General features: G+C 37.0%; 1 protein-coding gene across 3 annotated transcripts; it reads right to left on the reverse strand.

Moving 5' to 3' along the window:
• Positions 1–3168: 3168 nt before the first annotated feature.
• Positions 3169–21383, reverse strand: MAPK9 (mitogen-activated protein kinase 9). 3 transcript variants are annotated; one of them, XM_010017643.1, is made up of 11 exons: positions 21209–21383; positions 16546–16675; positions 15332–15390; positions 14175–14313; positions 12139–12304; positions 11202–11273; positions 7032–7214; positions 6021–6145; positions 5432–5495; positions 4195–4266; positions 3169–3521 (listed from the first exon to the last, which is right to left on the reverse strand). In XM_010017643.1, the coding sequence occupies exons 1-11, from the start codon at positions 21328–21330 to the stop codon at positions 3379–3381; spliced, it is 1275 nt and encodes a 424-aa protein (XP_010015945.1). In that variant the 5' UTR covers positions 21331–21383; the 3' UTR covers positions 3169–3378. The 3 variants fall into 3 exon arrangements, with proteins under 3 accessions (XP_010015945.1, XP_010015947.1, XP_010015946.1); XM_010017645.1 differs by having other exon boundaries at positions 3169–3526; XM_010017644.1 differs by lacking the exon at positions 11202–11273 and adding an exon at positions 11499–11570 and having other exon boundaries at positions 21209–21358.
• Between the last annotated feature and the right edge of the window lie 3689 nt (positions 21384–25072).

The raw sequence follows: 25072 nt of genomic DNA on the forward strand, positions 1-25072 counted from the left end.
TTTCCTCAAAGCACACTTACAGGTTGCTTATCCAGAGTTCCAAATGCCAAGCTTCTCTTTCTAAAGGTTGTGGGGTTTTTGAGGAAAAATGATATGAGCACAGATGAAATGAACTGTTTAAAACATACTCCATTTCTGCAATGCCATTCAGCTACTCAGTGTTCATACGTTTAACATAATGTTTCTGTACCTAATCTGATTGATAGCCATAGATCCCTCTTTCTTTCAGGTGAGCAGTTAAGATTACAGATTGTATCTATTTTGACCACCACTTATTTTTAGTCTGATTTCATCGACTGTTTATGTATACTGCAGTAGTGTTAACACTATTCAAAATCTCTCAAAGAAAAGTAACACTCATTTTTACAAAACTGAGCAGGTTTCTTTATATATATATATATGTATACACACACTCACATAGTCTTAATCTTTAAATACATATAAATATTTATAAACGCCAAAGTGCAAAAAAAATGGTCAATTGCATCACTTAACATACATGATTTTAGTATTAGGAATAAAAGTGATTCTATTGCACACCAAACTCTCTGAACTTTTAAACCCTTGTCAGGTTACATGTGCATTTTGTTCTCCATCAATGATAAAGTTCTCATGGCATTGATGACCATTTCACAAACATGGCACTGAACTTAATCTGCAGTCAGGAATACAACTGGATGTATATAATCTGCATGCAGTGCATTTATAGTCTATATGTGCACACTGAAATAGAATGGGAGCTTTAACATGCATCTATTCTGCATGCTTTTTTCTGAACATAACCTGCGTATGTGTCTTGAGAACAGTGTTCATTCAGTTATTAGCAATTTGGTGCTGGATTATACTGGAATCAAAATCCACAATATTCACAGACATTTCATGCATGCTCTGAAGACAGCAACATTTCTGTAAAATTCTGAAGCTTCAATGTATGCCATAGCAAGATGATGTTAAAAAAGTAAGGTATGAGGACAGCTTATCCTACAAGATTTACACATAAACTCAGTTAACCTCTGGGGTCTTTTTGCTCAAGAATACATATTCAAGCTAACAGTATGTTCTAGGAGAAGGTCAGACACCAGTTCAAGTCATGGAGACAGGGCAGTTGTGTTAAACATTAAACGACAATTTGAATCACAGAATAATATAGGCTGGAAGAGACCTGGAGGTCATCTGGTCCCACCCTCATTGTTCTGAGCAGCCCAAATTCAATAGGAAAAATTCAACTCCGAATATCTAAAATCTTTGTGGTGTTAAGCCTTCTAAAGCTGTAACTGTTAAAATGAACATAGCAGAGTGCAACTTCAGTTGAAAAAGATAAGAATGAAATCCAAGTAAGTTACTTGCATAGAGGACCACTACTGTTCATTTTGAATTTAGCAATTTTAACTTGCACAAATACCAAGGAGTAAAAAAATGCCAAAGAACAGCAACCTGTACTGTTCTGCTATATGGTAAATAGCTGGTTTTAAATGTGTTTTTTTTTCCAGTGACAAAAGTACACTAAAAATATTTCACATACATAGTCAGTATCCAAAAATAAAGGTACCCATAGGTTTAGAACCAAACAGTAAGAAAAAACCCAAGCCCTAATATCTTGCAATTCATTTAAACAGCATTTTTAAAATCCAAGATTCAAGATGATAATTCTGAAGTTAATGTCAAGCACTTTAATTTTTGCGCCTTTTTAACCTATGGGACAGTAAAACCTTTATTTTTGCTAGAGCAAATTTATCTATTAAAAAGTGGTACAATTTTAATATAAAGTAATGCTTGCATAAAGAGAAATTGATGCTTTTCAAATTATAAGGTCAGAAACAACGGAGAGTTTTCTTTTACACGAGAAATATGTCAGTAATGCAGTGGCTGGCTGGGCCAGTATATTTTATAAGTTCTATTTATATATTCAAGTCAAAGAGTATCTGGATCAACAGCTAAATATAGTGCCTTTAAGAAAGTGGTGTTTTACCTCATCTTGTACATCTCTATTACTCTTATAGCGATATAGTTTAGTCTCACATGCATGCACACACACACAATCCTTTAGCAGAGTTTCACACCTGTGCACTCCAAAGTGAACGTGCACAAATTCACAAGAATGTAGTAAAAAGGAATTTAAGCCCTACTCTACTGCAAATGCATTTTCTAATTCAACATATTGTGCAGTATAACAGGCAATGTTTGTATTATCTGGTTCTGAAAACTGTACTGATAAGCCTGTATTGAAACAGCAAACATTCTCAATCTCCTCTTCTCTGACACTGTATTTAGAAAATACGTATTAATTATGTTTTCATCCCCCAGTACAGAGAGTTGTTCCTAAGGCCAGAATAGAGCTAAACTCTGTTAACTAAATACCTAATGTACAAGTGACTCAAAACTACTGTATTTTTATTTAATTACTCACTAGATAGAATGGACCCATTGAAAAAATGGAACACATTTATGCAGCTCTTTGTGAGGCTGCAAGTCTCTCCAGTTCATCTGTCCTTTTATCAGAGCTTGCAGTGAATGAAGAGCATCACAGATAAAATTTCCTTTTCTGTTTCTTTTTGGTAAAGGACCAGTATCAAGCTAGAAAATACGGAACATTTTAGCACTCTCTCCTCTTCTAAACATACACTGTTTCACAGATAAGTCACTCATCCTTCCTTAACGTTTAATTAAGCCACTGTATCTTCCACCCACATTTAAAAAACTGAAAAGTTAGACACATATGCTCATACGTGAAATACAAAGTAATGGCTATATTCTTTACACTTCACGGTTATCTCTTCTACAAGAAGACAGAATTGTTGGACAGTGAAGATAGAAAGGGCTCAATAAAAAAAGTGCTATGTGGAAGAATAACTGCCCTTTAAACACAGAACTGACAGCATCCAATGTGTGAGATCACACTTACATACAACACTCCAGCCGTTAAATAAAGCAAACTGCCACAGTCACACATTAAAACTAACTTCACAGAGACTATACATTCAAAAAACCTCTAATGAGCAATACTGTACTAAAATGTAAACAACCATTGTGTCACAGAAGCCTGCCAGTTGGGACTGAAGATTCATGAACCCACTTAAGAAGAGTTATTACCTAAAAGTCTATTATAACTGCTCACCTGAAATAGGCTGAAACAAACAAAAGCCTATAATAGTGTCTAAATTTAAATTCTTTTGTTCTTTAAACATTGATTTGCTTTCATTCTACAACATTAAGCAGGCAATTTTGTAACAACTGAGTAAAAAAAAAAACAACAGGCATTACTTTAGCAGAACATGCAGAACATGGAGTTTTTCTACTTGGTTCCATTAACTTACAAGCAATTCAGGCCCAATGGAAGCAAGAGATCTTTTCCAAAGTCAAGTCTGCAATCCTGGCTGATCATCGACATCCTTCGAGGGGTCCTGTCAAGGCATCGAGGCTGCTGTCTGTATCGGAGGCCAATGTTTGCTCTGTTGACATGGATGAAATGTCATTGATAGATGATGACTGGGAAGGACTGGTGTTGCTATTCACTGCTGCATCTGTGCTAAGTAAACCAAACATAATAAAATCTGAGGCAAGACAATATTGCAGACACAAATAACTTCACTTCCCCCCCCAGAAATCCTTAGAAAAAGAAATAAATAAATAAAGAGTAGAAAAGCAAACATTTAGTAAACCAGAGGTGAGCATTAAGAGATACTTATTCTTCTCCCTCTCTGCAGAGGAAGGCGAGGGTAGGTGGCAGGGAAGCAATGTATAATGTGAACAGAACAGCAGCAAACATCAAGGATTCAGTCATGAGCATAAATACTTTGCACTATTAATTATTTTAAAGGAGTGCATATGATGTTTAAGCCTGCATGAAAGGGATTTACTGATGCAGAGCCACAGAATAAGGATTCAGTGTAAAAGCTATCTATGCAACAAGGGATGTAGCATGATACTGATTATTTCATTTGAAGACTAAGCCTGCTGGGGAGAAGGCAGCTCAGGGTCTTGGACACACAGGACTCCCTAAGTTTTCCTGCAACTTACTTCATAATAATGAAAAACTATTGCACTTGGATCTCCAAAGGCAGAGCAAAATCAAGAGTCTTGAACAATGAAACTTTTGCCTACCTGGATTATTAAGCAGAGTATCTTCATCCACTAGTGCAACAGATCAGCACTATGCATCATAGCTACAGGAGAACTACTGAAACAATGACTAACCTGAGGGCTGATCTTTTACCACACCATTCTTGCTCCTTTCTTCCCAATCCATTACTTCTTTGTATATTAATTCTTGCATGAGAAGGGTGGGGGAATAAGAGAAAAGAAAAAATATTGTAAGGTCACAGAAGATTTGTACACAATTCACATATGTAGAAAGGTCAATGAAATGGTTAAGGGTTGGTCTGGAAGTACAACTGTAGAGGTATTTATTTTCATCTTTTTTTTTTTTTAAAGGCCTACAGCAATGATTAGATAATTCTATGGATTTTCTTCATGTATCACAGAAAGACACTAAGCATGTACCAAAATCAACATATTTTCTAAATAGCTGTCCACTTAAAAATAGCAACCATCCCACCCCAAAACTTTACGTATATCTACGATGCACTGATATTAACTGGGGGGGGGGAAAAAGTCATATTTGGATTTTAAAAAAATCCATACAGACTTCCTTAATTTGAAGTAACATGATTTACAAATAGATTCAATTAGATTTAAATGAACATTTTTATTTTCCACCTTGCATTAATCCAAAATAATCTGAAGTATACCTGTGCAGAGTCTTGGGTGACATAGTTTAGTGTGTGGTGTCCCTGCTCATGGCAGGGGGGTTGGAACTAGATGATCTTAAGGTCCTTTCCAACCCTAACTATTCTATGATTCTATGATTCTATGATATGCTCTAAAGAAAATGTAAACCAGAATCAATACCTGAGATTTATAAAGCTATTTTACAAAAGCAAGCAGCTTTCAAAATAGTCAAAGGTATTTATTGCCCTTGGGCCTGTGATGGTAGCTGTTTAAAATTTAAACTGCCTCACCACTTAATGTATTTGACTACCACTATGAGGTGAATTGATTTCAATACCACAATGCCATGTATTCTTTTGTTAAAGTCAACAGTTTAACCTATTTGATCAATAAATAAGCAAAGAGAGAAAAAAAAGAGAAATCAAACAAAGCCACACAAGCCAAAAAAGCTCTTCTATTTAAGACCTCTAGAACAAATGAATTAGTAAATATTGTCAAGAGATATGGCTTAAATAATGCACAGTGAGAAGAGGTGCATGTTTCTAATCACAGGATTTTCTATTGAGGAAAAGAAGTGTTGAGATTACGAATGGGAAGGATAAAGATGAAAACCGCAGCATTTGGTTGAGCACATGTACTGGAAGCCACGCATTAATAATACAAGTTCTTACAATAAATGTAATTTGTCATGTTCACTTTTTACCTTTCCATTCTTCAATTGCATGTTCTCTTTCTTCCAATTGCGCATCATAAATTTGAGGTGGAGGCTACAAAGAGAAGAAAGTCTATAGGGTATCTACGGCCTGAGGTTAACACAACCAATCATAACTAAAAAAGCTGAAAATGACAACTTTCTTAGCATTTTGTTACCTTCATCTCTGGCAGTCTAGACTCTCTATCTCACATTTATTTTAAAAGTCCAGAATTTGCTTTTACATCCTGCCTCCCACTGAAAGGCTGTTTAAAAGCATCAGCTAAAATTACACTCATTGTAAGGCTTTATGGGGCCTTAGAGAAAATCCCCTTTTCAAAAAGCCCTAGATTGTCACCATATAGACAACTCCTTCTGTAAAGTAAGGGGAACTATTAACAACCACTTTCAAAATGGTATCAACTCCATTCCAGCAACTGTTCTTCAGGTGACTCTGCTCCTAATGCTAATCTGAAGGCTTTATGTGTGACTCCTCATAGCCAAAAAGAATGAGCTCAAAGCATGCTCCTGACTAAAACTAAAGGTAAACTTTAAAGTAATTAAACTGATATCTCAAAAGTTAATTTAAATGGAAACTTACAGCTTCTGCTTCAGCTGGATCATACCAGACAGTAATATAAGGATGACGTAAGGCTTCATCTACAGAAATTCTCTTGTCTGGATCTACTACAAGCATTTTTGATAATAAATCTCTAGCTTGGCTGGCTAGAAAGTAAAAATGAAAAGAACACACATGTAAAAGAGAGGTAGAGTTTCACATCTGACACAGGAAATGAATACTAGGAACACAGGACATACATGTAACAGATTTCACTGTGAAAACAGGCCCACAAATCCACTCTGTCCTACACACCTATGTATTTTTTGCTATTACCCAAAATAAACCAATCAGCTGATACCAACCAACCTCAGTTTTGAACAGTTCTGCTGTTACATGTGTCACAGTTTATTTAGCACTAACTACTGAAGATAAAACACACTAAATGTATTTTTTTAAAGCTTATTAAAAATATCTTGGTACAGAAATGATTATCAGATTTCCGTTTCAAATTAGGTTTTCTTTTAGAGGTGTTAACTGCAGGGTAACTAGCTACCCATTGTTGCAGTGGCACTTTACCGATGTTTCTTCGCTGTTTGAATGACAACTGCAACAATAAAATAGGCTATCAAAAGTTACTTTATGTATAAAAAAAATTTGACCATCTAGAGACTATAAGAAGGTGGGCTTTTTCATTGTATCAAAAATTACCTAAAAGTCGAAGTATCGCCAAAATGAGTTATATATAGACATCAACTAGAAAAAGATAATTACATATCTCCATAACAGAGAACATTTAAGCAAAAGACATTTTTCAACAGATTAGAATTAAGAGAATTAAACAGAATACTGGTGACAGGGAAATAGTTCTGTATTTAACGACTACTACTAATATTCCAGGACATGTCATAAAGAACAGAAGGTGTGCAGCTTCTAATCTTGACGCCTATTGCAGTAAACATTTTACATTAGTTTTGGTTGGTTATTAAGTGTACTGCAGAGATTTTAAATTAACATCTTAAAATGAAAGAGATACAAAAAAACTCGCCTTACTTTTCAATTTATCACGATCAGATTCTGATGGAAATATCCAATCTGGGAAGAGCTCTTCAAATTTAATACCGGGATATTTTGGCCTGTTTTCTACATAATTCCTCACTGTAGGCTGTAGTTTCTTCATAAAGTCTGCTGATGGCGTTCCTAATTGTTCAATAACTTTATTCCATTGATCAATATCTGCACCATATCTTTAGGAAAATCAGCTGAAGAATTTGAAGTCTGCACTATACAAAAATATCACTTACAGAAATCTGGAAAGTTAATGGAAACTTGAACAAAGGACACAAATATGAACTTCATTCTAGCATCAACAGTATTCCGAGCTGCCATGCAAAAAGCTAGACTAACATAAGAAAAGTAAGATACAGATTTCATAATCTTAAGGACAGGCCAGAAGTGCTGCACAATGCATTATGCCCAAGTAGCTTTTCCTAATTACTATCTATTGGCTAGTATTGAAAGCAATACTTTCTTTGAGTCCAAAATCAGCTTTACTTGGCAATTGTATCCATAGCAAAACTGTAAGGACAGAAAAGAAAGGCTGCTTTGAATCTTCTGAAGTACAACATGATACCATCAGTGAAGATTCTTGAAAGTATGGAAAAATACATGAAAAAGACGCTAAAGCAAACAAATACATCCCATTCAAAGTAAGGAATTTTGTGCTTCTCTTCTAAGGAAATCAGGCTTTGGGTAGTAGCAGTTTTGGGGGTTTGGTTGGATGCTTGGGGGTTTTGTTATTTGGTTAATTTTCAGCTTCAGAAAAGGTTCAAAGGAGTTCTGAACAGTAAATCCAGATTCCTGGAGGTTTTTAGCAGGTTCTTTTGTTCAAGTGTATCAACTGTGGTAATACTCAAAGACTACTCTGTTCTTAAATTCAGAATTTAAAGTATTGTACAGCAATTGCATTTACAAGCTACAAGTTGAAATTGTGCTTCATGTTTCTTCTGGACTGCCCCTTCTCCCTCTTTCAGGTGAAGGCACTTCCCCTAGATATGGTGACATGGTTATAGAGATACCAGAGACTGCTCTGAAAGAGCCTTGCTGAAGTAACAAAGCTCATTTATCACACTCTGAAGACACTGATAAAAAGAATGTGCAATTCCAGCAGAGTCCAACCATCGACCTTACAAAATGTCCTAGCTAAATTCATAATCTTTCGCTTCAACCTATCCATTCTCATAGACAGATTTTGTAACAAAACAGTATTTGCTGCACTTTGAATTAAGATGTATTATAAAAACACTGAGGCGCTTTTATTTCACAGTTAGTGTGCCAAGAATTCAACTAGAAATACCCATATACTCGGTGCTTCATGCTAAGACTTTAGACTTCTGATACGAAGATTGAAAATTTGCTTATTGAATACATTCCAATGGAAAAGTTGTATTCAAATCAAAATTAAGAAGTCAATACTGTTAACTCTCATGCTAAAACAAAGCACATACAAAGGAAATTTTAACATACAACAGGAAATTTTGTTCCTAGCTGGAAAAATGGTTTCTGTGAGATCTCCACCAATCTAGATTCAAGATGCTGCTTTTTCTTTGAGTAACAGCAGTCTAGTTAGTCAGTCAAATTGAGTCCAGTCAATTGTAGTCTGAGGGCACTGGAGGGAGGGCAGGAAAACTTAATGACTTATCCCACTTCAGTAATAAAAACTGGGGGAAAAAAAGTCTCAGTTGGATTATTTAAAGTGTGCCACAGATACTGAAAGCTGAAATAAAAAATCATCAGTATCAGACTGGAGTTGAAATAAGTTAAGCCTCTTACCAGAAAAATGTGAGGAAACCTTAATTTCAATGTAAAGCACTCAGTACATGCTATGTGAATAACCTTGCAACCTGCAGACAAACTACCTTTCCTATTCTAGTGACCTCAGGGTCAAAAGCAAACCAAATTTTAGCCCATGCCAAGTGTATCTGCCTACTTTTGGGGACTCTGGAAGAAAAGAAGTTGAAAAGAGTCCTTATTACAATCACAATAAAACATGATTTTCCAAGGAAAGCATGAATACCCCCTCATGCTTTTTGCATGAGTCAGGCAAATAGTTTCCTTCACCACCTGGGCAGAAAGAGCATTAAAACCACTCTGGTGCTGCTAGGCTTTCCACTATTTCATCCTCAATAACTACTTTGCCTGGTTTTTCTACATTTCTCATTTCTAGTGCAACAGCAACTTCCAACAACTGAGGCCCCCACAGCACCAGTCAGGAGCAGCTCCAGTGCATCCATCGCCCTGGCTATGCAGAGCATCTCATTCAACCCAGAGCACTGCTTTAAGTATCCTGACAATCCTGTTGACCATATGGGAAAACACATGCTGAACTTGGTTCCCTGCTGTAAATCCCCAAATACTAAGTCAGTTTTCAATTTAAGTTTAAAAAACAAACACACACACACACAAAAAGCAAAGCTACATGGCTATTCACACCAGCATTGCCCATAAACCACACTGTCAAAACAACCCTGCAGCTGAAGGTAAAAGAAAGTAACAATCTGACTGAAGCAGTTATCACTCAGAAGTTTCAACAACACAGTTATCAGTAACTCACATTAAAGAGAACTCAAATCTTACAAGAAGCACAGCTATGCCCTTCAATAACATACCAGGGGAGAAGACTCCTTGAAACATAGACTGGTGGAACTTCAGTGAACTCCAGAGAACCACAGATATTAACTTGCAGAGTCAACAAGTATAGACAAAATTTCCTTCGTTTATTCATGAATAAATCAAAATAGCCCATGCTAACATGCAGGTGAAAGACACATAACATCCATGAAGAATTGTGTTAGGTTGGTCTGAAGGCTTCAAAAGGTAAAACAATAAGTATAGAAAGGAAGAAAGGTGGAAAACAAAAAAGACTTATTTAACAATTAATTGTTTGTGCTACTAAATAATGCATGATCAACTGCTGAAGATTAGTGTCATGAAATTTAGCACTAAAATTGAAAGTCCTCCTCTATAAGATACATCAGTACCTATGAACACGTCCCTGATATTTTCAGTGGCAGACTCAACTTTTCCTTGGTGATGAGCAAAAATATACTTCCTTCAAAACCTTGGACCACAAGTAGCTGTAGCTTCTTATGACCTACAGCCATAACTGGCAATTGTGCTTTAATTACATCAGCTGGATTCTGTTTGCTCACCAATTTTGAACATCTAGTCCTACAACACTACTACTTTGTAACATATTATTTATAAAAGATGAAACTGGTTTTCCTTTGATTTTTATAATTGGAATTTGATAATAAATCAAATGTTTAAAATGTTGTTTCTAGTGAAAGATTTTGAAATACATCAAAACCATCAAAGAATATTTACTTTAGTGAATGAGCACTTCTGTTCACTTTAATACAGTGTATAGACTTGAGATTTCCAATCTCTAAGGCATGAAAACATAGATATGAGAGGTTTGTTTTTAATACATTCCTACAATTTCTACAATTCCTACAATAATACAATCCTACAAATTTCCTACAATTATTATTGTACAAGAAAGCAGAATTTTATGGAGACAGATCTGGGTCAAAAATATCGGAGTTAGAAATGGAGGAATAGCAATCTTATAGAAAAAGTAAGTCCAAAATAAAATTTTCATAGAATGAAAAAACTTCAAAAAAGAAAAAGGTTTTCTTTTTATATGAAGTAAGAGTAATAGAAGATTTCCCATGCAGTGTGCTTGCAATTAGGATACTCTTGCCCAGCAAGTGCTAATAAGCAAGAGAAAAATCTGACTGAAACTCAAAGACTTGTAAGGTAAAAAAATGAGTCTATTGTTCAAACAAATAGCAAAATCCATGCATGATAAAAAGTACCTTTGTAGGCTTCTGCTTACAAAACTTATATATAAGAAGAAAATATACTTACTGCTATTCATTTTTTAAACCTAACAGTATCCTTTTTTAAACTACAGAAGCTGAAGCTCTTACTACGAATTCCATGGATTCAACCAGTACAAATTACATTCAATATAATCTACTAGGAAAATAAAATGGAAAGCTCTACAATTTGGTTAATGACACTAATTTCAAATAGTACAGCAGATCTATTAAAACATTTCTTGAAGATATTGTTTCTGGTTTTATACTTATACAGATCAAAAGAATTGTGTTTCTGTTGGAAGTGGAAGGGGACTCAAGGATGACTAGGGAAGGATACGATCAGTGCCTTGGAATATCACACAACCTTTCACCAATTCTCCCATGATGCACCCAACTGACCAGATATCAACTGAAAGTAAAAATGAAATGATTGAATTATGAAGTATCATGAACAAAAGTGAGGAAAACAAACAAAAACATCTAGCATCTACGATAAAACACAACAATGTGGAAAACCAAACTGCTAACATGAATTTTCAATCATATCAACACCAACTGGCTGTTGCTAAGTTTTGCTATTAGCATCTTGTAAAATATAATTAGTGTTTACTGAAACAACCATGAAGAAGGATACAATCTCTTCCTGGGAACAGGACTTTATGGAGGACCATTTCTGCCATAATGCACCCAACAGACCAGATATCCACTATCATATGTTAGGTGCAACAAGGACAAAAGATTAAAGAGGGTTTTTAAATACCACAGTTCTTTATTTGTAAGCTCACACTGTATTCCTACAGTCCTGCAGATTATTTTTTGTCCCATCCAGAATAGCCTCTACTAAAGTTCTGATCCACATCTGCACTTGCTGCACAACAAGCTGCCTTGTGCATTAGAAGTTTTTAATTTTCATTATCAGTAGCCCAGCAAGGTCCTGAGAGTCCCTTGTTTCACACAGCCAAAGTGACATGTATAAAGAAAGCATGATATCCCAAGCCCATGTGATAAAGCAAGAAGATGTACTGGCATAGAAGTCAACAAGACAGCAGGACGACACATGAAAAGATTTATCAGCAGAAGGGGAGAGGGAGTAAAATGTACACAGAGCAAAAAACTATTTTATTCACCAATTTTTGTTATTTCCACTACTATGATTAACATACTTTAGCAGCAGACATGGCAGGAGGAAAGCAGCCTCCTCCTTTAAAAGCTGTTCTGTTCTGAAACAGGTACACTTCACACAAAGGATTTAAAGCGTTATTGCAGCAACTTACCGTTCTCTTTATATCCCATTCCAAGGATAACCTCTGGTGCTCTGTAATACCGTGTTACTACATATGGAGTCATCATAAAGTTAGTACATGCTGTTCTTGCCAGTCCAAAATCAAGGATTTTGAGCGTACAATCTGATTTTACTACTATGTTGCTGGGTTTCAAATCCTAACAAGAAATTACTTCAGTTAGGGAAGAATCAACATACAGAATAATACACCACCACTCCCCCCAGTCAATACATGCCATCAATTCATCAACAACTGTGTATTTCTGTTTTATCTGCTTATTTATACACAGACTAGAAACAAGTTGAATGCTGCACAGCTAAGTACTCAAAAAAAATCAGGGAAATCCAGAATCAAGGTTGTCTGCAGAGCCTATTTTACCCAGTTGTGCTCTGGTAGGATAGTCAGTTATATAGTGGTCTGTATATATGCACAATGTGTACATATATTTGCTTCCTTAAACATGTTAAGTGGACCTATTTTGTGTATGAATAGTTGCATGGTAAAGGAGACTGTTTCAAATACTGTCATTATTAGGGCAGAGATCCTAAAGACATCATCAATTAGGCAAGTATGTGTAGGTAAAGGAGTATCCCAACACACAAAGCATTAATAAATTGTATTTGTTAGTAACTGATAAGCCACGTGCCTTATAGTGATTAACAAATTTCACAGAATTAGGATATAGTGCAAACACTGAGTAACCCCTGAGTGAGGAAAAAACATAATACTTCAGGAGATACGCTTAATGGGGACAGTCATTACTGCACCTAAAAGAACACACAATTAGGGAAAACAAACTGTGTTCTCAGGTACAGAACTTCCTCTTCTTGAAGCAGATGGGGGCATGCAAATAGTTCACATGGTTCTGCACATTTCAGGAAGGCAACAAATGTTCTGCAGAACACTACAGAATTGACTCCAGTCACAGAGTCTGAGTAATTTCTAGATGCAATTCCTACTGTTCCATTCCTTCTGAACTATCCCAGCTCTGTTCCTTTCCTGGCCTGGTTTCTTCTAAAAATCAAATCTCTCAATCAAGAGTTTCCGCTGCAGACAGGTCTTTTTTTTGGGTTCTAAACTAACCCAACCTAATACTCACCACTTCAGCTTCTCTATTCAAATAACTTCACGCCTCTGGTTAGCTATTCACTGTGAAGTTCCTCTCATTGCCCATTTTATTGTTCAACTAGTAACAGCTGTTAGCTCGTATGAGCTCAAATTTCTCAGCAAATTTTGTCTTCCTTTTAGCTTCAAATCATCATCATGATGTCAGGTGGAATTCAGCTGGAGTTCCAGTCCTCCCTGCTTCAGCCTCTTACACACCTTACCCCACAATTTTAGGAAAGCCCCGTACCAAGACTACCTGGATACAGATTTAAGCCAACTATATATAAACTTCCTTGCTCATGACACAGGATTTTAACAGTAGATTTTTTTCAGCAAAGATCTATAGGAAGTAGATCTGCTGTAATTTATACTGCTTCTCAATCATGTTTATGGATTGAACATAAAGGAAAAAAGCACATTACACTATAACTGGATAGAGGTTTTAGCCACCAGGCAAAAACACAGACAGACATTTACGACAAGTATGTTCAGGAAGTAGGGGAAGAAAAAGAAAGGAACAGAAAAGAAGCTGAACTGTCAGACAGATTAGTCATGAAATAAATAAACAAAAGCAGCAGCAGAATACTAGAAGACGGTGGCCCAGGACCAGGCTTTTGAATATCTTCAAGGATAGAGATACTTAAGAGGTACACACTACATTTTAAGACTCATTGTTTTGTAGTTTGAAAGTCTACAGATACTCATTTTTCATTTTTTTATCAGTTCAGCTAACCTGATTTAAGATCCATTTACAATATAGTTTTTATCTTTGGACTAGAAACCATCTTCACATTTAATAATAATCTTACGAATGAAAGAAATACAAACTTAGCAAAGAGCAACTCCTTGCCTTCCCCCCTCTGTTTCATGAGAACATCTGTGTTCATAAAAAGTATTGTTAATGATCTAATACTACCTACTCTGTGGATGATACCAGCTGAGTGGAGATGTTTGATACCACATAGCATTTGGTAAAGAAGATAAGACATTCTTTCATGATCCAATTCCATATGAATAACCTGGCACAAATTTGCATCCATCAGCTCCATAACCAAGTATCTATAGCACAAGAAAGAAAGCATTAAGAAAACTCGAGTCTTACTCTTCGTATCAGGTTTAAACTTAGCATGAAAGATGTTTAATAGAAGTCAACTACCTTGCTAACATAAGAGTTAAAAAAGCTTATGATTAGGAAGAACCACATATGACCAGCTTCAAAATTGAATTATCTGTTCAAACAGCCTCACTATTAAAAATCAAGTGTTTAGTAGTCCATCACAGGAGATTAGAATTCCTCTAGTTTTAGACAAGGTAATACAGAATAATTCTGAGTTTATGCAGCATGAAAAACTAAGACTGACTGAAGCTGATGCAGAAATTGCAGGTATTCCAATGTATCAAAACCTGATGCTTCCTTCCACTGTATTTTAATTTTTTTTTTAAACCAAGAAAATTAAGAGAAACACAGAAAGAACTATGAAGGTATAATTAATTTTCAAGTTGAAATATCATCTGCTCATCCACTTGAGACACAAACACATTCCCCTATTTACCCAAGAAGCCCATTCACAAAACACAACAGCGCATTCACTGGAATCTATGAATACCCCACCAATTAAACTGCCATGAATCCTTTCTAGACCAACTGACATCACTTGCATCAAAAAGAAGTATCTTCAGTTCTTAATTGAGGCCAAAAATACTGTTGTGCTGATGTGACTGGCATGGCAAAAAAATGATATCAGGTTATCCAGACTGAGCTATTATCCCACGGTGACCCATTTAGCTAAAGGGCAATGCAGACAAACCAGATGCATATGCAATCAGCAAAGTATGGTAGACAAATGAATAAAAGGTAAATAACACGTTTATTTCTCACTTCCATGTTATGCATGTAGTGAAACAACTTTCTTGTCTTTCATAAAGAAATCTAGAAATAATGACTAATTAAAGGCTAAATTCAGCTTTTAACTACCCTTTATTTTCCAAGTGTGAAGTCTGCAGGATACTGGAAATAAAGCTCCAGGGCTTAGGGCAGTATTTGTCAGAAAAATTAAACAAAAAAACTAGTACTTACACATCCTGAAATTCTTCTAGTGACTTCTGTGGTGTAAATACATTTAATAAACTAATTATCTATAAAACAAAAATAAACATTAGGAGAAAATTCCACTTTAATTCACTATCGCAGAAGTTACTACTCCAAATCAAATGCACACTGTTACTATATACAATTTGAGTATTACTTGGCTTCACTTAACTGACATGTGCTGAAAACCTGCCAATTCAGAAATAGTTCAGAACTGCAGCATGTACACCAAAGCAACTAAGACAGGGCAAAACTACTTTTTTCTTGTTAAAGTTATACGACACCTCCTATCTTGTTCCCCAGTGTCTGAAATCTATCCCATTTTTTGCCCATAAATAATAATCTCTCATTTTAAATCACATCATGAAAGGAATTTCAACCAAGGCTGTCAAACAACGCATGCCCCACACCATTCCCTTTAAACTTGAGTTATGATGTACTGTTTCCAGAAGAACTGCTAAAATTACTGTACTGCCATCCTTAATAACCAACTTGCATTTATTCTGCGACTTCTGGGCTTCAACAAAAGCTTACTTTGAAATCGATCCCAAAAGGCTGATTGACTTCAGGAAGTTTGAGACCTGAGGGTACAACTTCCAATAATCAACACTGTTTCTATAGTTCATGCTAGTATCAGAACATAGCTGTCACTAAACCTTATATTCTTGTACTTGAACATTAAAGTATTGACATAAGGATTGTTATTTGAGAAGGCTCAAAGGCTTTAAAACATGTATTGTCCACAGTATTCCACTTCTGTTTACCAATAAACTGTTAGGCAGCACTGCACCCCAGCAGACCCCACCACTTAAACACTGTATTTAATAACAATCTCATCTAAGCTCAGAAGATTTAACTACACTGCAGCTACAAGAGCCAAAACCACAAACCAACCCACTACCAGACAGACTTTGCTGCAGCACGGCTTAAAAAGGCAAATGTAATACAGCAAGGCCAGCACTATAAAGCTGAAACTGATGGTAAACCTATACCTCAAATAGCACAAAAACCTCGTCCTCTTGGCACTTCACACTCCAAACAGCTCTCCCAAGAACTAAACCATACACTGGGCAGAAGTGCACTACCAACAGCCAATCTTTCCAGTCTTTCTCTCACTATTTTTCCATTACTTTGGTTACAAATGCTGAGCTTTTTTTGACAACTTGCAGTAATGAGGGAGAGAAATACAAAGCCAAACTTACATTTTTGTGATTGACGCATTTTAAAAGAACAAGCTCTCTGTAAGCCCTTTTTGCGTGGGTTTGATTCTGAAAAGGACGACTCAGCTTCTTTACAGCAACATTTATTCCAAGGACTGTATCAAACGCAGCACTAGAAGTTTTCAAAGACAAACAACTTAAGTTGAAGTCTGTTTGAGGGAGAGGAGGGGGCAAAAGGGAGTCAGGAGTCAGGAAAGAAATCAAGATTTGTGACAAAGCCTATTCACTACCTTCATGTAATTTTCATCTAGAAAACAAGAATCCTTTAAAATCTACAAATCCTTTAAGAGACACATATAGGTTAAACAGAAGGCACCAACACTCATCAGATGTCTTCCTGCCCTTCCTTCTGTCTTAAGACCAAATCTGCTGACTCAAAACTCACATTCAAAATTGCAAGATCTAAAAATATTTTAAGCTAATTAAAAATCAAGCAGCATTTCAGCTGCCTCATCTGCACTTCTGAGTATTTTTGACAGTGTTGCTGGCTGACAACCACTTAGTATTTGCAATAGAAATTTCTCTTTGCTAAAAGGGAGTCACGACTACATCTCCTTGATCCATTCTGCAGCATCAATACCCTCCTGTATGTGGATAGTACAGTTATGAACAATTGTAGTGTCTAGCATAAAATTACATTCATCAACTGGTTTTGGGAAAAAAGTCCACAGAATTGAGAAATATGGAAAACTCAAATTACAGGGAACAATACAAGTGTTTAAAAAAGTGAACATGACCATTATTTACCTCTACAGTTTAAGGTCAAGGTATAAACTTGCTTTAACAGCTGTAAGAATCTAAAGCTAAATTAGCTGTATATGTAGAACAAGACTGAGGGGAGAATATTCTTCATTAGTAACTCACAGACTCTTTGGCAAAATATATGTGAATTCATACCACAAAGTGCTAAAGAGTTCCAATCTTTAAATAGTTCCAGTTTTAAATAAGAATTCCCACATTACTCTGTTTCCATTTAATGTTACTTTCATAGGGTAGGAAAGAATTCTTATTCACATATATATTCCAAACATATTTAAGCTCTTTATGAGCTCCTTTCCTATCTCATCAAGATATGTACAATACCAGGCTTAAAAGGATCACCAAGTTATAGTACTCTTACAAACAGTACAGCTCCCCTGTGATAACAATACTCAAATTATATGGAGTTCATCAGCATCAAGTCACTGCTTTCAAAAAGCAACACCAGGTCTCACCCATGCGACCAACTGGCCAGACAATTATTTTCCTCCCAGATATGAAAGCACTCATGCTTCAGTATTCACCTCCCCTAGAAGACACATGTAAATCACAAGTTTTGCATATGTTAATGACTAACTACACCTGGGCACTGGTATAAAAATCAATAACCAACAGGGCCTGCACAAATTGGCTGTTCAAGTCAATCACAAGTCCGCAGTGGACAAAGGAGCAGTTTTAATGGAAGTCCCTTTGTGAGCTGCCAAATCACGGATAAGCCAAGCCTCAGTCTGAGCACGTATGACAAACTCTCCCTGAACCTCTTATTTTGCTTATTTACATGGGAGAGACTGACATTGGAGCTCAAAAAAAAAAAGCCAGAAGAAAAAATGAAGCTGCCTGCTACCTACACAAGCCAAGGGGAAGAATTACAAACGGACTAATAGAAGGAAAATAAAAAATTGGTAAAAAATTGTACAAGCATGATTTCATTTACCAAGGAAAAAAGACAGAAGTTAAGTCTACTGCCACCAAGACCACACATAATTTTATATAAATGAGCAACAAAAAAAATCATAGATGTAACTAGTAGTAAATGTCTTTTCCCACCTTTGCTCATATGAATTCAAAAGAGTTTTCATAATGGCAACTGTTTCAGGCACAGATTTAAATAAAGATGATTTGCCCAAGTCTACCCAATTATCACCTGGGCTGCTACCAGAATGTCTGCAAATTATTTCAGCTTTTGATATCATGGAAGAATCTCAATGTCTATCCCACCATGCAACAGCAATTCCAATCTGAGCATAGTGAATTGCAAGATTGCACTTGTGATAGTTTTCCAAATAGTAACAACCTGATACTGACTGTTTCTTCAACTGCAACTATAGTGAAGTTATCAATGCAAAGCTGTGCTACTTACATCATGGGTTTGCTGTATTGCAGGACAAAAGAAATTTGCTGGGGTAGAAACATCAGATTCAATAGAAAAACTTAGGAAATCAAGGCCAAGAAATGAAAAAAATATGTCAGGAAGTTGAAGACAAATTATTTGAAGAATAATTTTTTGTGATTATTCAGTCCAAAATAGGCTTCAAATGTATTAATACTTAGGAACAAAGTAGTACAGAAAATCATAATGTAAAAGTGTACTTTGTATATAGAATACAAAAGGTATATCCAATTTCTCTCCTAACCTGTTTGCAGTGTGAGCTAGAAATACCCTCTACATCACAACAAAGTTACTTTTTCATCCTCCTAGAGCTTTCATCTGTGACTCTTCCTAAGGATGCATTTTTAAAACTACTTATTTTCCTACATTTTTATATCAATGAAAAAACTAAGCAGAAGCAACACCAGAGTTTCTCATTAATATTTTGAGAAAAAAAATAGCAAAATTCAGACCTCTCTTAGCTGAACTGACAGATGGCATTAAAAATGCTCACTAAAACCCAAAACCTACACACAAAACTCCAGAAATACTTTCCCTCATGTTTATGTTAAACATTGGATGATTAAAAAAACAGCATCATATCTGTGTGTCACATTAATGACTCAAGAGTTTTCCCAACTAAACATGACAGGATAGCACTTATCTTACACTGAGTTTTCTACACTTTACATCCTAGTATTTTGTATCTTTCCTTTGTGTACTGTAAGGAGTTTCAGGAGAAATTAGGGGCTTGCACCTTCTTCAGCTTCGACACAGCGTTCAGATATTTCACATGAAGATGAGAGTTTATACAACGTTTCACTCTGCTGTTCCATAAATCAAGTATTCTCAATATAAGTCAATAAATCAAATCTTCTTCCTCCGAAAACACTGACTTTAACACTACCTGAACTTCATTTTGAAGCAGACACCTGGTTCAAGTCATATAATTCAGAAATGCACTACTTCTAATGAAAGGAGGAATGCTTATAGCCACCCTAAATTCCTGCATGCCATCTAAAACAAGCATTAACATTAGCACTACACTAAATCTTACCCAAACACTGATAACCAAGATCTAGTATGCCTATCCCCTCACCACTCAAACCACTAAAGAATGAAATACAGTGTTCGCATTTGGCTTATTTTCACCTGTTAGCAGAACAACAGGGGTATCTAAATAATCTAAGAATAAGGCATGTTCTCACAAAAATGCACTCTTTTCCTACATATATAACTTATTACAGTTATGTGAAGGACAAAAAGACATGGGCAGGTGCTGTATGAGGAGTTGCTCACAAGACATGAGTCATCACACTTATTCTGCAGAATTTATAGATGGAGAGAAACCACATACTGGATTTAACGCATGAACAGCCCACCATGTGTTGTGATCAAGTCTAATATTAGAGAATTCCTGAGCATATAGAACAGTTTGAGCTGTAAAGGACCATAAAGATCATTTAGCTTAGGGATATCCTTCACTAGACCAGGTTGCTCAAAACCCCATCCACCCTGGCCTTGAACACTGCCAGGGATGGGGCAGCCACAGCTTCTCTGGACACCCTGTGCCAGTGTCCCACCACCCTCACAGGTAAGAACTTCTTTCTAAGATCCCATCTCAAGCTCCCCTCTGGCCAGGTTAAAGCCATTCTCCCTTGTCCTATCACTACTTGCCCTTGTAAAAAGTCCCTCTCCAGCTTTCTTGTTGGCCCCTTTAGGTACTGGGAGGCTGCTTGCTCAGTTATTGCATCAATAAACGTTTCTGCTGTTACCAAGTAAGTTTTGCCCAACAAAATATGGGCTGGCACTAAGTCGTGTAGAATGGATTGCTGCAGTCTAAAAAACATTTGAAAATGTTTACCTTTAGCTGGCCCAGAGGTGTGGTGCCATACAAGAGACTAAGGTTCAGGATCAGGCTACTGACTCTCCCGTCCTGGGCCAGTGGAGGCTGGTCACATAGCTGAGGTGACACACCAAGGAAGAGCCGGCCAGCCCAACCCCTCACACAGCATCCCTTTCTGGTTAATCCATGGAGTGACAATGACACTGATTTGCCTCATCCTGCCAGTTAATGGCAAGGCACTGCACTGGTGGCTCCTAGAAATGGACAGGAGTGATTGGGAATAAAAAGGGGGGAAGAAAGGGGGCCATGATGAAGAAAGGAGTAAAACCCAGAATCTCTCATTGTCATACCTTACACTGCAATATCATAACTACATGGGGAACGTGAGAACTAGAAACAGAAATGAAGTGGTTAATGAGAAGGAAATGTGATGACCATTTTAATATATGCAGTTATGCAAACATTTATTTTTCCCTAAAACCAAAACAAAAATAGGTTTACACATGAACTACAGCAAGCAGGTGTTTTAGAATTTATTTAGTCCACAAACCTGTAGCAAGAGAGAGAAATTATCATCAGTATTTTACATTCTGGCATCTCTATCAGGAATACATTCTATTTTTGTTTTAAAGTTATAGTTTTTATATTTGAATAAAGTATTTATTACTCACCAAACAATGCCCTGTGCCCCTGATCCTATGGGCTTCAATTGCTGGTAACGTTTTAGTACAGTGAATGTTGAATCTGCAACTTGAACACTGTAAAATTGACTATCACATTTACTGTCACTCATGGTGTAGTGTCATGTAGTTTTCTCTCTCAGGGACCCAGTAAAGCTTTCAGTATCTTAAAGAAAAAGAAAGAAAACAAATGGTTAATCTCTCACTAATTTCAGGCAGACAAGATGGAAAATATATTATACATATTTTAATACATATGAATTTTTCAAGAGCACACCATTAAATAAGCATCCTTTCAACTTCGTGTATTACCACTGCTAATGAAAAATACTTGCAGACAGACAGCAAATAATTATAGCCTTCACAGCTTTAAGTAACTGCATGTTTCTATTCCAACTGCTAAAACAAAAAGCAGCTAAGTAAACAACTGTAAAAGCAAACAAAACCACCCAAATCCAATAACTCTCTACTCCTGGAAGGCTACTCCCTAACTTAGAATTACTACTGTGTGCTAGGACTGTAGTAATGTCTGTATTACAGGGGAGAAAAAAAAAAAACAAACAAACAAACAAAACCCCAAAAGTGTTTCAAACACTGATAACACAGATAAAAGCAACAGCAGAAACCCACAGAGTCCACAAACATAGAAGGAAACAAGGGGTTAGTAAATGACTTGATTACAAATGTAAAACAGGCTTGAAACAAAACAATTGCCCCCAGAATTCCCATGGCAGTTCCTCCAACATCCCTTTCAATTAAGTCCAGTAGGAAATTTCAAGCAGGGCTCTGCCTTCTTACCTTTGCCAGATTCATACCTATTGCCACCCATCCTCCCTCCCATTTTAACCACACCATAACATCCTATGTTGTCAGTTGGCATAGTTACAGTCCTACCAGAATTAGTTTTGTACTACAGTTTGAGAGACTTCCACTCCATAATAGAGAATAAGTTATATTCATCTGTCAAGAATGAATTAGAGGTAGGTAATTACATTGGAGAGCAAGGTAATGGACTAAACCTCTTTAGCTCTGAAGTGCCACAGTAATGAGAGTACAGACCTCCAGTTTTCCTGGGCTTCCATCCCTCTTCAAACCTTATCAGAAATGTACCTCAGTAATTACTGAGGAGGTCTCTAACAAATGCTCCCATTTCTAATTTCACATTCACTATGACAGGCAGTGTCATTACAGCCCAAGTAAATCGCACAGCCAAGTGTTCCTTGAAACAGGAAATGAAAGCAGATCACCTTCCCCCAGAGCAGCTGTCCTAACCACCGGCCTGCACAGCACCTGGTTTAGCTAAGGAAAGAGCAGCTAGTGTCTCTCTTCAGTGGCCTACAAAACATTGGCGAGCCAATGCAGAAGAGAAAAGCCTCAAAAGCAACCCAGAAGTCCATCCTAGAAGGGCACACAGCCACATGAATTGCTTTTTCAGCTCCAAGAATTAGAATTTGGACCTCTCCCTTCCTAGGTGCATGTAGAAGGGAGCAGCATCTATTCCATGGCTTATACCAGCAAGCAAACCCCAACAAATCTGCAAATAAAACAGGTGGGAGACCTATAAATCTTAATAAAGACCTGGTTTAAACTGACTGCTAATGGTTAATCTTAAGGGATTCTCAAGAAATGTCTGGAGTTCCTTTTACCTTCTAGTTTCTTAAGATCTAATCAGCATTTTAAGAAGTAGATATTCATCTTAGTCATCTCCAGCAGCAATTTAGGCAGTAAGTTTACTTGCTATTTCCTGTTAGAAGCTTAAGAAAACCAACCAACCAGAAGAGAAAGGATCTGCAAGGGGAAAATACATGAAAATGAAGAATGGTATGGCTGGAAGGTCAAGAGCCTATCTCTGAAAAGGACTTAGAGAACAAAACCAAAAAAGCATAGAATTAGCATAGGCTGGATAACGAGTTAAAGACCTGTTAGTTATACTAGAACTATGCTGTACCTCTTCATGGGTTAATGAAAGGCTTTTTTTATAACAGAGATGAAGCAGGGGAAAACGAAGTTACCCTGACCCAGAGAAGCCCTCCCTTTAAGGAATCTTGTCTACACAAAGTCACCTTTTAAAAACCATTTAGAGATCGAGATAAGCAATTTAGACAAGACTCAGCGAGGGAATGAGGCATCACAGTACAGAGGATGTATTCTGACATCCTCTGCAATTCTCTGTGCTATGTACCCATCCTCTCCATAAGATGAGCCCTAATTTTCACTTGGGCTGCAAGCTGCTTGTATGCATCAGGACATATGTTATTACATACACATGAATGTACAGTTAGGTGCCATGGGATGGTCGATGCTCACAGGACTTCAAAGAGACAACCTATTTTGGGGGCAAGATCCCTCAGATAACAACAGATTCCACATTGCTCAAAGTATACCTGGCAAATAAATTTCTTAATCCTGAGCTGTTACTCGTCTACCTGAAGTAATCTGATTCACCACTCTAACAGACTCCACACTTCTCCTCTAGAGGAAGTTTTGGAAGCAGGCATTATTTCCATTTCTGAAATTTAAGTTTTATTTATGGCTTCCTAGCTGCAGTAACCAGGACCAGCAGCGAACGTAAAAGGATGGTCAGCAAACATACTCCTACTCACTGATAATAGTGCATTACTGCATCCCAAAGTTTCAAGATGTTTTTCTATTTTAGAGCATGCCCAAGATGCATATAAATTGAATGTTGTGGAGTGTTTTTTAATACAACTTTAATATAACAAAGCTGACAGAGCACATCGCATGCAGGGAACTTACAGGAGTGGTTTGCAACCTGTCGTTCATGAAAAATATCTAGAAAAATAACCAACACACCAAACCTACCATCAGTAGGCTTATGAGTTGTTATAAGGAAATCCACTACGAAATTTTAAGATGTTGAAAGCAACTGCACTATAACATATATTCTGCATTGAACAGTCACTTCCCTAAAAGGCATTTATTAAAGTGGCAACTTACTATTAATCAAATCTGTCCTCTGGATATCTTCAAGTCAAAAGCTTATAAACAAACAGGTTGTAGCAGTTGGGAACACATTCCCAGAGTTGTTTTGGTTACAGCAATGTTATTACTGACAATGAAGCATAAGAACATCAAGAAACCTAGCTTGACTTTTAAGCCTCAAGATAAAAATTCTGCTGCTGACAGAATGAATAGGCCATGAACATAAATACATATTTATGAACAGATATGGAAATTCCATTAAGATCTTCCCCCCTATTCTGTTATTCACCCTTGCAAATCCACTTCAAATTCAGATGTGCCCTTTTAAGGACCATTATCCAATAGTGTTGGGGTTTTTTTTTAATCTTCACTGCAATATATATCAACAGGTATGAGTCCAACTACAAAATGACAGCGAGTTACCTCCCACCCCTTCACTCCCAACCCTTGAAAAGCCTGTTACAGAGGGAAAGTGTAGGAAAGCAATAGCTGAGTAATGCCAATCTGTTACAGCGGAGTTTAGAGACACTCTGTATCTGTTTAGCTCTTTGAGAAGTCCCCCTTTTTCTTGAAGCAACCCAGGCTATTCCTGACCAAAGATTTTACCGACTACCTGCTACAGCATCATCCAGCTGTTAAACACACACCGCAGGCAAACACTGGATGCACTTCTGCGCCCCTGCGAGGGCACATTGGTGGGGAAAAGGGAAAAAGTTTAAACATGCATGTGCTGTAACCAGTTACTGTGTTGTAAAATTATGCAACAGCCGTACAACCGGGCAGGAGCGCTGCTTGCATGTCTTCTGAAACTTCTCCTCAGCAATTGCCTGGGCTCACGAAAGCTCCGGGTCGGTCTCGCTGCGGCGAGAGGGGCGCGCACACCACGGGCCTGCCCCTTCCCTCGGCTCGGCC

The sequence above is a fragment of the Nestor notabilis genome, unplaced genomic scaffold (genome assembly GCF_000696875.1).
Source record: "Nestor notabilis isolate BGI_N333 unplaced genomic scaffold, ASM69687v1 scaffold7457, whole genome shotgun sequence".
Taxonomy (NCBI): domain Eukaryota; kingdom Metazoa; phylum Chordata; class Aves; order Psittaciformes; family Psittacidae; genus Nestor; species Nestor notabilis.